The 15,789-nt window shown below is 47.5% G+C and overlaps 1 protein-coding gene across 1 annotated transcript in view; it reads left to right on the top strand.

Annotated features, from left to right (window-relative positions):
• DNAH14 (dynein axonemal heavy chain 14) overlaps nt 1-15,789 on the top strand; it is a 923,784-nt gene that overhangs the window by 876,612 nt on the left and 31,383 nt on the right. The window contains exons 81-82 of the mRNA XM_069236199.1: nt 2,709-2,905; nt 3,775-3,887. Coding sequence (XP_069092300.1) covers nt 2,709-2,905; nt 3,775-3,887 — 310 coding nt within the window. The remainder of the gene's footprint in view (nt 1-2,708; nt 2,906-3,774; nt 3,888-15,789) is intronic.

The raw sequence follows: 15,789 nt of genomic DNA, 5'->3' as shown, positions 1-15,789 counted from the left end.
TTGCTATAGCGATGGAGCCCCTGGCGGCCTTTTTGCGGCAGCATCATAATCATAGGGGGCTGCAGTTCAGGCAACGTCCGATCTTAATTTCAATGTACGTGGATGATATTGCGCTGTAGGTGCAAGAGCCGGGTGTTAATCTGGATGTCTTGCTCACTAAGGTTGTCCGTTTTGGTGTTTTTTCGGGCATAGTGATGAGCTGGTCTAAATCGGTTGTGCTCCCCCTCACGTGTGGCACCGCGCGGGTTCGGTCGTGTTATCCCATTGAATGGGCGGATGGCCCGGTTCACTATCTGGGAGTTTGGTTGAGTTGTGATGCAGTGACTCTTTGGATGGCCAATTATGGCAAATTAGTGGCTTGGTTGGAAGACAGGTTGGAGGTGTGGCGTTCGTTGCCGCTCTCGCTTCTTGGGCGCATTGGCCTGGTCAAGATGGTTGTGTTGCCAAAGTTTCTGTATCTCTTTGTTAACCTCCCACTGGTGCTAACTGTGAGTTTTCTGCGGAGGCTCAGGTCGGCTTTGGTTCGGCTGGTGTGGGCAGGCTGGCAGCCCTGGATTTCCTGGCAGAAGCTGACGCTGCTGTTCGAGATGGGGGGCCTTGCCGCCCCTGATTTGGAGCTTTACTATTATTGTGCGCAGGCTCACTTTGCATATTTCTGGATCCGGCCTACTTGATATCTGCCTCATCTTGCGGCCGAAGACGACGCGGTCTGGCCGGACCGGCTGCCGAGGATTCTTGGATGTGTGTCCCGGATTTGTTCCAGGGCAGTGAACACGGTTGCGTGTACTTCTGGGGCTTGGGCTGCTTTGGTGCGCCGATCGGGGATGAGTGAACCCTGTGCTCCTGCGATGTCAGTGTTGGACGTTGCTGATGAGAGGATGTCCCGCGACGCACGATTGCGAGGGTTCCTCGTTGACTCGGAGTGGTCCTTGTTGGGGGACTGGTTTGCCAATGAGCGTTGATTTCCCTGGAGGAGGCGCTGCGGCCTGGAGCTGATACTGGGCTGCATCGGTTATATTTACTTTGTGTATATGCTATGCTTCGTGCACGATTTCCTGGTCTTCCGTCGATGCCTAAGACCTTTCTGGCGCTTCAATTGCTGTGGCGTGCACAGTCGCCGCGTAGGCTCATCACAAAACTGTATGGCTGCTTGCAGGAGCAGCGCAAGGTGGTGGTGGAGGCTGCTAAGGTTAAATGGGAGAGGGATGTTGGGGAGGCTGTTACTGAGGCTATGTGGAGAAGCTGCTGTGGCCATATGAGAGCCCTGTCGCCTAACTATAGGCTGCGGCTCATACATTTTAAATTTCTACACAGTTTATATTATACCCCTCGCAGCCTGCGTGATATGGGGCTTCGTGAGGATGCACATTGCGAGCGATGCCGCGCCCCGGATGCAGATTTTCTACATCTGGCGTGGAACTGTGGAGTGGTGCGCTCCTTTTGGGGAGAGGTGATGCGTGTGATAGCTGGTGTGACTGGCTTGGATCTGCCTTTTTCCCCAGTATTGCCACTGCTTGGGTTGCTGGATGGGGTTCCGTCGGAGTGGAGGCGTCTGGTGGGCATGCTGCTGTTGCTGGCGAAGAGAAGAGTGGCGATGTGCTGGGGGCGGGGCCGGGTTACGCAGAGGGCTGATTGGCTGCATGATGCTGCATTTTGCCAGGAGCAGCTGTCCATTTTTTGGGAACTGGCTCCTGCGTGCTCTCGCCCTAGAGACATTTGGGCACCCTTTCGCGCTTTTTTGGAGTCCCAGGGCTGACTTGGGAAGACTTGAAATATGCGCATGGACGCACCCCTGGTTGCTTGCATTGGATGTTGTTCCTTGCTGTGTAATATGTGATGTTTGATGGATGATCCTGCTACTTGAGTCTCCTCTGCCGCCTTCCTTTGTATGTTGTTGTGTTTGTTAATGAGTTGTGCCTGGAAAGCTCTCGCATTCAGATTATTTCTAGGAGTGTGCTTCACGTTGTTCCTTTGCTCGATACAAGGGGGGCTGCTCGGACTGGCGGAATTGGGCATGTTGGTCCTTTGATCTAAAGGGTTTTATTTTGGTTTCCCTTGCGATATCATGTGCACACTGACGGACTCCTCTTGCTGTGTCTTCAGCTCCCGGGCTATTGTTGCTGTATTATTGTAAATTTGTATAAATAAAAAATAAAAATAAAATGAAAAAAAACTATCACTTCAACGTATTACATAAAGCAATAGACCCTTTTTTTTCCTTGCATTAGAGCCCAAGGCACCGTTGCTGTGGCATCCTCGTAGTAGATATTAGTACACTGCACTGAAACTGGGTGGAAAATGATGGAGGGAATGTTAAGTGGGAGAGACTAGGCTAAAACAGCACATGTTCAATGTGAAAGACCAGGTGGTTAGTTCAGCCAGGTATTTCACATCACCCTACTCTGATCACCCTAGCAGCAGCTCCTGTTCTGATCCTTTCCCTCTTCAGGGCCCTGCAGTAGCTGATGAGATGACATTGGGTGACATGCAGCCAGCCAGTTTACTCTTACACATTGCACCATCCTCACTAACAAGATGTAATGCTGAACTAATTCCCAACATAATCAGTCACACCACTTTATACTTCAAAAAGCCGAACTTGGAACTCAGTACCCAACTAAAAGCAGGGTGTTTATTGTTCTAACGCGGATAATAAAACTTATCACTTTCAGGAAAACTAATTTTGCTATTTATCTGTTCCTTTTCAGGCAATGATTCCCTTATAAATTCAGCATTAATTACTGTCCTACGTCAAGAGATTGACCGATTTAATCAGTTGCTGTCTGTGGTGCATCAGTCATTGCGCTCCCTGCAGCAAGCCATACGTGGGGAGATCCTTCTGACTGAGGGCTTAGAAGAAGTCTATAATTCGCTAGCCAATTTGAAGGTTCCAACATTTTGGCAGGTAAACTATTTCTAGATGTGAAATAATCTGTGGTCTTTATTTTGTTCTTTCTGCAGGTGTTGATTTTGTCTGCATTGCTTTACTCTAGAGATCTAGACAGTTTCTGTCAGGTCAGTTTTCAAGGCTTGTGGCAAAACAAGGTCCAAATAGCTCTCCAAATGAGAGGAGGCGATTCTCCAGTAATCAGTATTTCGAGGTATGGTGGAAGGGGGCAACAGCCCATGAGAACAGTGTTCAATGTAGCCACAGACATCTGTGAATCAGGCAACCTAACTAGTTAATCAGTGCTGGCCTACTGGAATGACTGGTCAGAAATCAGAGCAAAATAAAATGGACAAAATAATGATATGTGTGTTCCCCAAGGCGTAGCTACCATGTTCTCAATTACACATTCATGGTCCACCTCTTGGGAAGTCTGTCTCTCTCAGTACACTGGAGGATCAATGAGCACAGCAGACATTTGCACATATTGGTGTTAGAGAAAGTCAGATTTGTGGCAGCCCACCAATGTCTCACCCCGAGGCGTCCTTTAGGCTCCATTGATTGTCGGGCAGTCCAAAGGTGCAGGATTGCTTCGGGCTGGCTACAAGAAGAATTCGGGGAAGTTACCTAAGAAACTGTTTAATTAGCTGTGCATTGTTTGAAATCATTTTTTTAAACAATTTGCACAAACCTACAGATGTTTGCTCATCTTACTTCTAGCTATTTAAAAAATGCTAATGTTGAATGAGTATTCTGCTGCTTGATCATCTGTAAATTTAAGCCATGACAACTGATTAATGTATGTGCCTTTACTAAAAAATAGATATTCAGTTGCTGTACTGTTTAACAAAAACATTAATTGCACCTGTCTCTCTTGTTTGCAACAGCAACATTCCTATGAGTCCTGCAAGTCACTGGGTTCCTGGGTTGAAGACCTTATTCAGCGGGTGGACTTCTTTTCCACATGGGCCAAACAAGTTATCGAGTGTGTAAAGCTCAGGTAACAGATGCAATAATGGTTGCATTTGGTCAAATCCAGCGATAACAAGTCTCAACCTGTTAAACTTTTCTTTATTGATTTTTTAATTATTAAAAATAGTATGTGAGCATAAGGGAAATGACCCCAAATAATGGCTATCTGACAAACATTTCTAACCTTAGACGTTCTAGTTTCTCACAAGATCCTTACTGTGGCATGCCTGTGATTCCATTGTATAGTGTTTAAATGAAGAAAAATCTTCTCAAGTTGTGTTAACCTTTTCTCTACCCATTACTAGCATGTACTTTTCCTGTGGCCTACCAAATACGATGCTAATTAGTTGTCCTCCTTCTATCATAATCCTCCCAAATACAATACTTAAATTCCTGAATCATTTGAAGTCATTTCGCATCCATACATGCCCACTTCCCACCCTAGTCCTTCTCTAAGATTGGCTCCATGAGTTCTCCATCTGCCTCATGGTCCCAGGAGCAATAGTCTATATCCCCTGAGTTCACAGTCTCACCTGCACTGTTTTCTCCTCGTCTTCATCATATCCAAGGCATAGTCTAAGAAGGTATCTATTTTGTTCTGGTAATGCTCCTCCGGACTTTTCTTATTCACAACTGATATGATTCACTCACTGGCTCTTGCAATAATGACTCCCTGTATTAGAATCTGTATCCCCGCTCCTTTTAGATACATTTATCCTGCAAATTTGTGCCCATATAACACTTGTCAACATAGAGGAGATCCTGCTCTATATCAAGACCTATGAGTGCGGGCATTCATTGACAAATAACGCTTGTTGAGTCAACATCTTCTGCAGTAGTTGAAATTTACATGACTTTTGTTCATCCTGAACCAGTTGTACAAATACTATGTAAGTTACAAGGGCTTTGTTCTTTTCTGCTAACTCATTCATCATCTTGCTAGAAATGGATTGCTTGAGAAAATCTTTAGTTAACTGTTCAGGAATTAACATTTTTTTTTAATGATTTTGAGTTTTTTGGAACTTACGCACATGTTGACGAGTTAGCAACTTTTACTTTTTTGTGCTGATGGATTCTCCCAGTAACTACAGCTTCTCTTTCAGTTTGTCACTTCTGTTTTGCAATCTGTACATTATTAAAGTTTACATTATTGCTAAGGCTTCCACAATGGGATCATCTGATTGCGAGCTGATAGCCTTTGGAGTACTACAATTAAAACTGGTCAATTAAGACACTATGTACAAGAGTACCATAGACTAACATTGTTCCCTAGAGAAAGTGATTGCCCATGATGATCTGTTCATGCCACACATCCACAAGCAACCCTTTGCTGTTAGGATTGTGTTTTCCAACTTTCGTTTAGCAGCCAAAGGTTTATAGTCCTATCGGTGACTCTGCCACTATTATTTCAGAATTGCTAAATTTATTACAACTTATAATTTAATGTTTACCCCAAGTGCCTCTACTTATCTAATGCTGCAGCCCTATCATCCACTTGTGAAAAGTTAGAGAGCTTTTTAAGGTGTCGCTTACTGTCTGTTGTCGAAAGATCTATTGTGAACAGTTCCAGTACCTACAGTGGGCTGGCTTGGGTCAGCCCAATCTTAACATTGGTTGGCTTTTGTGTCAATCCCCCCCCATTTTATGCTGCCCCCTTCATATCCCCACCACTCCTGCGCTCTCCATTGTGCATTCCCAGTTCATCCACTGCTTCCCATACTCCTCCCATCCGCTCCTCCTTTTTCTCATCATCTGCTCTCTCGCACTTCTATGCTCTCTACCTCTCCCTCACCCCATCACTCCCCTGTTAGACCACCTCCCTCCCCTCTTTATTAGTTAGGAGTGCTTGGCAGCTTCAATTTGATACCAGGTTGCTGCTTTCACAAAATGCACTTCCGCACACACTTTTTATATTTTTTAATTTACTTCTCCATGATGGGTGTCACTACCATGAGCTGCAAAAGTAAAGGAAAAAAATGGCCTGTGCCTCATGACACGTGTGCGCGCATGCATGTTTGTATGGTTTCTTTTTTGCCGATGTTGCTCAGTATCAGCAACTGCCATTTTTTGCACCTGCTGTTTGAAATCAACAACAAGCATTGGCAAAGCCAAAAGGTCGGCTAATGATGTTCAAAGGCGAGCGTGATTAGCTTACCCATTAGTTGTTCTACATTAATCCATGAGAGTCCTGGCCATCCTAAATTTTCAAGCTAACTGTTGACTTTGTAAACATTTCCCACTGACATTTATTGTTTGTAAATGTATCTATTGTATGTGAATATCCTTAAAATCTGTCATGGCACTTACCCTTGTGGACACTAACATTGGCCACCCCTGGTGTAAAGTGATGTTAAAACTCTAACACTAAAATTTATAAATATTGTCTTCAAATTTTTTTTTTTTAAATCTCATTAATTGGACTACCATTAACTACCTTCAGAACGACATTAACAATGTGTAGTAGGATTTAAGAAAAAAATATATATATTGTTGAAAACATGAATTTGATAGGATAAAATATCATGAACCTAGCAATTAACACTTGTGACGAGGTCACTTAATTACATGGCCAATGAATTAAAGCTTGCAGCAGAGTTAAGCTCCAAAGGTAAAGAGCTCGTGTGTCTAAATATTTGGAGATCTCTGTGGCTCATTTCTCTTAGCTATCAGTATTGCCTTTGAAAATCAAATGTTCAGATTTAAGTCATCGGAGTTACCGCCCATTACCAGTTCTTAAAAACACATATCTTGATCTTGCTGACCGCATGGGGGTGGGAAGTCTGGTACGGAACCCTGTGAGGGATAAAAAACCTGCATGACTTGCGGGGACGTTCGTACTTCTCAGCCTGAATAGCTGCAGCCGTTCATATTATATATTCAGTTTGATGAGGCTCATTGCTTCCGGTGCAGGGTGGATTTCACTTCAGTTTTTTTTCGAGATTTTAAAAACTTGAGAAACTTTGTGAGGCTTTAGAGAAAAAGGGCTCAGGATCTGATGAAGAAGCACAGTCTGTAGAACTTTGTGTGTCCACTGCCCAGCTCTGAAAGTCTGATGATGCCCCTTGCTAGCCAACGTACCCTATTCATGTGGGAGACTCCCGACGTTTTAAGCCACATATGTATTTTTTTTCTGTCTCTATCTAAAATGCCCCCACTTCAATGCAAATCAATAGGGAAAATAGATTATCCGATTATTTTTTCGGAATCTCCCTCTTTCCTGTTTCCAAATGTTGGTTTGTTTGTTACCTCCCCAGATATTGTATCTTCGGTGTAATACTACAGCTTACATACCACTGCTAGGACTTTCTAAGACTTCAGATAACCACAGATTCCCAAATAGGCAGAAATGTGTTTAAAACAGATAGTTTGAAGCTAGCTTAGTTTTGTAGTAGCAGGGCTAGATTTAGAATTGGACTGTCTCCAAAAGGACATGCCTTTGGGGCTGGACTGGTCGTTATGACACTGACCCAAGCATGCCCACATCTTAGGGATGGCCTCTTGCAGCGCACAGCTGGTTTGAACATTTTTGCCAGAGCAGACACTGGCTTCCATTCCAGCCCTCCATGCATGTAGGTGAAATGCCTGCATACTGGATGGGCCATTCCATTTGAGTGAGTGCTGGAAAAGGGATGAGAAAGAGAAGAGACAATGCAGACCTTTTGAGAACTCCAAAACGTCAGACTTCATGCTGTTGTCAAGGTTTTGCAAGTAATTTTCCACCCTGAAAACGTGTACATAGTACCCAAAGCTTTTCATAAACTTTTCAGGGTGGGAAATGGAAATGGATTACACGCCAAATGAATAGGAGAAGGAGGTTTCCCCATAAGGAAAATAACTTTCCTTTTGGGGAAAAAAGGGATAAGGCATTGCATATGCATTGTCGTTTTTTAACCTTAACAGGCTGATATTCCATTGTGGAGCAGAATCAAATGGTTCGTTTTGAAATGATCTCCAGGTTTCAGCCAGTTAGTACACCATGGAACTGGGAGCCACGAAACGCAACTGCAGGGGACTAGAAAGGAAACGTCGCACCAGCAAGGAACCCACAGACTGATCCACATTCAGGTCGTCCCTCAACCAATGCCACCAACTACTGAAAGAGATGAAGATGAGCGCCCTGGTCGACCGCATCAAAGCCAGCTCTAACCACAGCAAAGAGCTCTTCAACATTGTCAGAGTTCTTCAACCCCTAAGCCACCAAAAACATCATTACCCCTTCTCAGGAACTCTGCAATATCCTGGTAGACTTCTTCCATGACAAGATCTCCACCATCTACAAAAACTTCAAAGCCCAACCCCTCGCCACTGACACCATCAGCTTCCTCGCTCCCACAGATGCAACCCCCAGTGCTATCTCCAACCACCTGCTCACTGCCTGGCACCACCTAACCACACGAAACACCACAGCCATCATGAACTGTATCCACTCAGGAGCACCCACAGACCCCTGCCCCCACCACATTTTAAACCTCAGGAGAAAGATGATCAGCAGCGAGCTCACCGCCATCTTCAACTCATCCATAACCACAGCCACCTTACCTGACCTATGGAAACACGCAGAAATCAAACTCCTTCTCAAGAAACCTTCCACCAACCCCCAGCAAACTCATAAACTACTCCCATCTCTCTGCTACCTTTTTCCACCAAAGGCCTTGAAAAGGCCATCAACCGCCAGCTCGCAAAACACCTGGAGATCAACAATCTTTTGGACCCCTCCCAATCTGGATTCTGCACCAACCACAGCACCGATCACTGCCACTGATGACATCAGAACCCTCTTTGACCGAGGAGAAACAGTGGCCTAGATCCTTCTCGACCTCTCAGCAGCATTCAACACCGTATCCCACCACATCCTTATCAAGAGGCTTCATCACATTGGAATGCAAAGAGTCACCCTCAATTGGATAACATCCTTCCTCACTGGAAGAACCCAGATAATCCACCTACCACCTTTCACTGCAGAACTCAAGAACATCATCTGCAGCGTCCCTCAATGCTTATCCCTCAGCCCTACACAGTTCAACCTCTACATGACCCCCTGGGCCATCATCACCAGAACCCACCAAATGGACATCATATCCTACGGAGACGAAACCCAGCTCATCATCTCACTAATAGAAGACCTCTCTACCACAAAGGCCAACTTCCGCAGGTGCATGATGGGCATCGCCAACTGGATGAGTAACAATTGCCTAAAACTCACCACAGACAAACTGGAAGTGCTGATCTTCGGGAACAAACCCTCCCCCGTGGAACGACTCCTGGTGGCCTACCAAACTAGGACCTGCACATACTCTGACAGACCACACTTGCAACCTAGACATCATCCTGGACAGCAAGCTCACCATAAAAAAAACATATCAACTCAGTCTCTTCCACCTGCTTCCTCATTCTTTGCATGTTCTATAAGATCTTTAAATGGCTCCCCGTCAACATCAGCAGAACTGTCACTCAGCAGCCGGCGGACTACGGCAATGCATACAACATAGAAATCACCACGCACCTCCTGAAGAAACTATAGACCATACAGAGATCAGCAGCCAGACTCATCCTCGACGTCCCCAAATGGACCCACACCACGTCCCACCTCAAGAAGCTCCACTGGCTCCACAATCAGAAGAGATGCCAATTTAAGATGTTCATCCACGCCTACAAGACCCTTCACAATCAAGGACCAGGATACATCAACCACTGCCTGAATTTCCACCGACCCTCCAGACACCTGTGCTCCACTTCCCTCTCCCTCACACGTACCAAAGCAACAGTGGAGGATGCTCCTTCACCTACCTCGTGGCAAAATCCTGAAAATAAACTCCCCCTTCACCTATGGACCTCATCCTCTCTTCTGGATTTCAGGAACCAACTCAAGACCTTGAGGCCTTAGCAACTATGCGCCTGGATACCCTCGTAGGTGATTAGCCATGCCCTTAAATCCTGTTTGATTGATTGAGCTTTTGAAATAACTTTGTGGTGGACACACACTTCATGGTGGCCAAGCCATGAATAACATTCCAAAGGCTTCCCTTTGTGAAAACTGTGTCGTAGAAAAAGATAGGTTTCAGGCGTGCTGGTAATGTACGAGAAATTAATTATAAGGATCTACAGTAGGGGAAAAAAAGCAGTTTTGTGGGCTTCTGTTTATTCCAGCAGAGTACGCCATTACTCTTCTTGTAGGCCTACCCTCTTACCACATATTTAATATTAACATAAAACATCTGTTTAGAAGTGCACCTTCACTGATGAAGCAGTTTTGTTGTGCTGATAACAGAACGTTATTATTAGCCAACTCAAGGGTGCTCGTTTTATTCACATTCAAAGGATGAAAGGTGGAGCGGACCCATTGACATTTATACCTGTGACCAAACAATTAAATACCACCCCTCTCCAATGGGTGTATTAGCCTGTTGAGCTGCCAGGCCTGCAAGACTTACAAGTCTTTGAAAACACAACTGCCCTACTATTCTTGTATCTAAGAAAATGGGGTGCACACAGGACCGGAAGTTGTTGTGCTGGTTGCAATAACCAAGAGAGCAATGTTCACGAAATTATGCTTGGCTTGCAAATATTTAAAGAATCTTGTCTTGTCCTTCCTCATTTCCTAATTCAGCCATTCCCTTAGTTTGTAGGTGGAACACTTCTTTCCAATGTTCTAAAGTGGCAGGATGTGTGTATGTATGTGTTAGTAGCTTAGAGTGAACATGAAAAAGACAACAGAGTGCAGTACCGGGTCCAAGGCAAAGGTACAGTGAACGTGTGATTGGAGGACTAGCTGGTCTCTAGAAAGGAGCGTGGGTTATTACGCATCATGATGATGTGGAATTTAAAGAGGTTAGCCTTCAGCTCTTTCTAAAATTGGAGCAGTCCTGATGGCTATGGAGATGTTGTTCCAGGTCCTGTTGCAAAGATGATTCGGACTGTTGTTAGACTTGGCATCATTGGCATGGTCTCCTCTAACTTTTGGCCTCTACTTTCCAGGTTGTTTCTGTGTGCTGGACTCTATTTTTGCTGTTTTTGTTTGCTCTGGACACTTTACCACTGCTGACCAGTGCTAACGTGTAAGTGTTCCCTGTATAAATTATATGTGTACATTGGCTTATCCATGATTGGCATATTTGATTTACTAGTAAGTCACTAGTAAAGTGCACTATAGGTGCCAAGGGCCTGTAAATCAAATGCTGCTGCAGTACTGGTTGTGCCACCCACATTAGTAGCCCTGTAAACATGGCTCAGACCTGCCATTGCAGTGTCTGTGTATGCAGTTTTAAACTGCCAATTCGACTTGGCAAGTGTACCCACTTGCCGTGCCTAAACTTTTCCTTTTCTTACATGTCAGGCACCCTTAAGGTAGGCCGTAGGTAGCCCCCTGGTCAGGATGCAGTGTATGTTAAAGGTAGGGCATGTACCTATGGTGTTTTACATGTCCTGACAGTGAAATACTGCCAAATTCGTTTTTCACTGTTACAAGGCCTATCTCTCTCATAGGTTAACATGGGGGCTGCCTTTAAATATTATTAAAGCACAGATTCCCTGTGGGAGCAGATAGACATGTGGAGTTTGGGGTCGCTGAACTCACAATTTAAAAATACATCTTTTAGTGAAGTTGGTTTTTAGGCTGTGTGTTTGAAAATGCCACTTTTAGAAAGTAGGCATTTTCTTGCTTAACCCATTCTGTGACTCTGCTTGTTTGTGGACTCCCTGTCTGGGTCAGTTTGACAGTTTGGCTGTTTGCATCTCTCCTCTAGAGAGTGACACAAAGGGAGCTGGGTTGTAGCCTGCATATCCTCATGGGCCATCCGGGCTGAGGGGAGGCGAGGAGTGGTCACTTACACCTCAAAGGGCTGTGCCTGCCCTCACACAATGCAGTCTCCAACCCCCTGGTGTGTGCCTGAGGCCTGGCCTGGGCAAGGCAGGATCTTGTAAACAACAGAGACTTCTCTTTGAAGTAGGCCTACTTCAAAAGTGGAAAGGGGTATAAGAAGAGCACCCAAACCCCTTGAAAAGAGGAAACTCTGCCAAGGAGAAAAGCTGGATAAACTGGAGGAGGAGTACTGCCCCTTTGCCTGTGACTGTGCTTTGCTGGGTTGGCCTGCAGTAGCTGCTTCTGCCTGAGAGGACAAAGACTGACTTTTGTGTGACTTCCCACTGGTGAAGAATCTCCAGGGGCTTGAACTGAGCTTCCCTCCTGTTGTTGAAGTCTCAGGGACATCAAAGACTTCTCTCTGCCAGCACCTGAAGCTTTCTGCTGAGAGTCCTGCCTGCCAAGTGGTGTCCTAACCTGTCTCTGGGCCCCTCAAAGATGAAGCTGGTGGAAAAGGATAGAAATCCACACAAAGACCGTGCGGGGAAATGTTTGACGCACCACCCGCCTCGCGGTTGAGAAACGATGCGCCGCTGGCCTTGAGGCTAAAATCGATGCTCCACCTGCATTGCAGCTGGGAGATCGACGCAAAATATGGTAACGTTTCATCAAAAATGAATCGCATCTCAAAATTATTCATATACAAAATTGCCACATCAGGCGCAAACGTTGCACCCATCGCTACTCCTTTTGCCTGTACATAATATTCCCCTTGAACAGCTGTGTCTTGAGATGTCTCCTGAAGGTAAGTAGGTCCTGTGTCTGACGCAGGTGGGTGGGAAGAGTGTTCCATGTCTTGGCGGCAAGATGGGAGAACGATCTGCCCCCGGTGGTCGTTCTGTGGATGCGTGGGACGGTGGCGAGGGCAAGGTCGGCGGTGAGGGAAGCTGTTGGGTCGGGCGTAGAAGGAGAGGCGTCTGTGGAGGTATTCTGCACCGGTGTTGTGCAGTGCCTTGTGAGCAAGGGTGAGGAGTTTGAACGTGATTCTCTTGTTGACGGGGAGCCAGTGTAGGTCTCTCAGATGGGCTGAGATGTGGCGGTGGCAGGGGATGTCCAGGATGAGGCGTGCAGAGGAGTTCTGTATGCGTTGCAGTCTTTTATGGAGATTGGCCGTGGTTCCTGCATAGAGGGCATTGCCGTAGTCCAATTTGCTGCTTACGGGGGCTTGGGTGACCGTCCTTCTGGTTTCAGTGGGGATCCATTTGTAGATCTTACGAAGCATACGGGGGGTGTTGAAGCAGGAGGAGGAGATGGCGTTGACTTGCTCGGTCATCGATAGTGATGACTCCAGGATGAATCCCAGGTTGCGTGTGTGGTTGGTGGGTGTCGGTCCAGTGTGGCAGGCCACCAGGAGTTGTCCCATGCAGAGGGGGTGAAGCCGAAGATGAGGACCTCAGTCTTGTCGGAAGTCAGTTTCAGACAGCTGTTCTTCATCCACTCGGCGATTGCCTTCATTCCTTCGTGGAGGTTGGTCTTGGCGGGGTCTTTGGTGAGGGAGAGGATCAGCTGAGTGTCAGCGGCATATGAGATGATGTTGAGGTGGTGCGATCAGGCGATGTTAGCGAGTGGAGCCATGTAGACGTTAAAGAGGGTCGGGCTGAGGGACGATCCCTGGGGTACGCCGCAGATGATTCTGGTGGCTTCAGAGCGGAATGGAGGGAGGCAGACTCTGAGTTCTGCCGGTGAGGAAGGAGGTGATCCAGTCCAGGGCTGTGTCACAGATTCCTGCGTCGTTGAGGTGTGTGCATGGGGTGTGGTGGCAGACGGTGTCGAACATGGCTCAGAGCTCCAGGAGGATGAGGGCCGTGGCTTCGCTATTGTCAAGTATGGTCCTGATGTCATCAGTGGCGGCAAAGAGGGTGGTTTCGGTACTGTGGTTGCTGCGGAATCCGGATTGGGACGGGTCCAGAGTGTTGTTCTCCTCGAGGAAACGGGTCAGTTGTTTGTAGACAATTTTCTCTATGACTTTCGTTGGGAAGGGGAGCAGGGAGATGGGCCGGAAGTTCTTGAGGTCCTTTGAGTCCGCCTTGGGTTTCTTGAGGAGGGCGTTGATCTTGGCGTGTTCCCAGCTCTCCGGGAAGGTGGCAGTCTCAAAGGAATTGTTGATGATCTTCCGGAGTTGAGGTGGGATGACGGAGCTTGCTTTGTTGAAGATGTGGTGAGGGCAGGGGTCGGATGGTGAGCCGGAGTGGATGGTGTTCATGATTTCAATGGTGTTGTTGTTGATGTGGGTCCAGGAGAGTAGGAGGCTGGTGAGTGGTGAGTCTGTAGTGTCGGTGGTTGCTGGGGGAGGGGGGGGTCTGAGTACTGAAGCTCTCATGGATGTCTGGGATCTTGCGGTAAAAGAAGGTGGCTAGGGAGTCGCAGAGGTCTTGTCATGGCAGGATGTCATTGACGTTGGAGCCGGGGTTGGAGAGCTCCTTCAGGATGTTGAAGAGCTCCTTGTAGCTGTGTGCGCGTTGTTGTCGATGCGTTCTTTAAAGGCGGTTCTCTTGGTGGTTTGGATGAGTTGATGGCATATGCGGATGGCGTTCTTGAAGGCTGTGTGGTTGTCCGGTGTCTGATCTTGGCACCACTTCTTTTCGAGTCTTCGGCATGTTTGCTTGGATTCTTGGAGGTCGGCGGTGAACCAGAAGGTCTTCGGTCGCTGCGTCTGTTAGAAGGTTTCTTGATTGGGATGAGTGAGTTGGCACAGTCGTTGATCCCTTGCATGAGGATGCGGGCTGCTGTGTCAGTGGTGTTGATAAGGGAGAGGGTAGTGATCAGTTGGTCTTCGGTGACCTTGTTCCATCTGCGGTGGGGAATCCGTTGCGGGTGATGGTGTGTTGTGGGTTTCTCAAAGGAGAAGTGGATGCAGCTGTGGTCGGTCCAGTGGAGTTCGGTGGTGTGGCTGAAGGAGACGCGTTTGCTGGTGGAGAAAATGGGGTCAAGCTTGTGTCCTGTGGAGTGGGTGGTTGTCGTGTCGAGCTTCTTGAGGCCGAGGTTGGCGAGTAGGGCGGAAGAGTTGTTGTCGTTGGTGTTCTCAAGTTGGAAATTTAAGTATCCGAGGAGTATGTAGTCTGTGGATGTGAGAGCATGCGTGCTGATGACGTCGGTGATGGAGTCATTGAACTGCTGTCTGGGCCCGGGGGGTCTGTAAACCAGAGTCCCTTTGATGGTGGTGTTTGGGTCAGTATGGATCTGGAAGTGCAGGTGTTCGGTAGTGCTGAGGGTGTCATCGGTGCTGGTCATGATTCTGAGGGTATTCTTGTGGACGATGGCGATGCATCCTTCTGGTCTGTTGGTGCGGTCCTTGCGGGTGATCTTGTAGCCGTCCGATATGGCTATGGTGATGTCAAGCGCTGAGGAGGGATTCATCCAGGTCTCGGTCAGGAAGGCGACGTCTGGGGAGGCTGAGTTGAGTAGATTCCAAAGTTCAACGGCTTGTTTGTGAACGGAGCGGGTGTTGAGTAGGATTCATCTGAGATGGTTGCGTCCTGCCTTGGTGGGTGGGTCATTGGCATGGAGGCTGGTGAAGGTGCAGTTCCGGCAGGAGAAGGGTCCGTGGGTGAGCTGCGGGGTGGCTTGATGGCAAGTGGAAGCGCGGCCGGTGTTGAGTGCATAGAGGACGGTGGCATCGTAGCCGAGACAGGTGTAGCAGCAGTGGGGGGCGAGAACCAGGGATTCTGGTGCTGGATGCGGTCCAGGAGCGGACGGGCACATATGGGCGCAGATGGGCTTGCCTTAGGCGCGCCTTTGGGCGCTATAAAGTAGGGAGGGGAGGAGGAGAGGACAGCTGGGAGTCGGGAGCGGGGGCGAAAACGGTGCAAAAAAAGGGACCAGGGCCGCGGAGGCAGCAGTGGCGGGAGTGCAGCACGAGAGAGAGGATGGGGCGGGGCCGCAGGGGCAGCAGCGGTGGGGGAAAGAGAGATGGGGGAGAGCGAGAGTGAGTGTGAGAGAGAGAGAGAGAGAGCGGAGTGGAGGGAAAAGCAAAGAAAAAGTCAATGATCAAAAGTCAGAAAAGGAGCGTTGTGGAGAGCGAACGGCAAAAGGAGCTCAGAGGGGGCAGACACGGAAGAGAGAGCACACAGAG

Source organism: Pleurodeles waltl, chromosome 5, assembly GCF_031143425.1.
Source record: "Pleurodeles waltl isolate 20211129_DDA chromosome 5, aPleWal1.hap1.20221129, whole genome shotgun sequence".
In the NCBI taxonomy this organism is placed as follows: Eukaryota; Metazoa; Chordata; class Amphibia; order Caudata; family Salamandridae; genus Pleurodeles; species Pleurodeles waltl.
The sequence above is the reverse complement of the archived record's forward strand: the minus strand, read 5'-3'. Positions and strand labels throughout refer to the sequence as shown.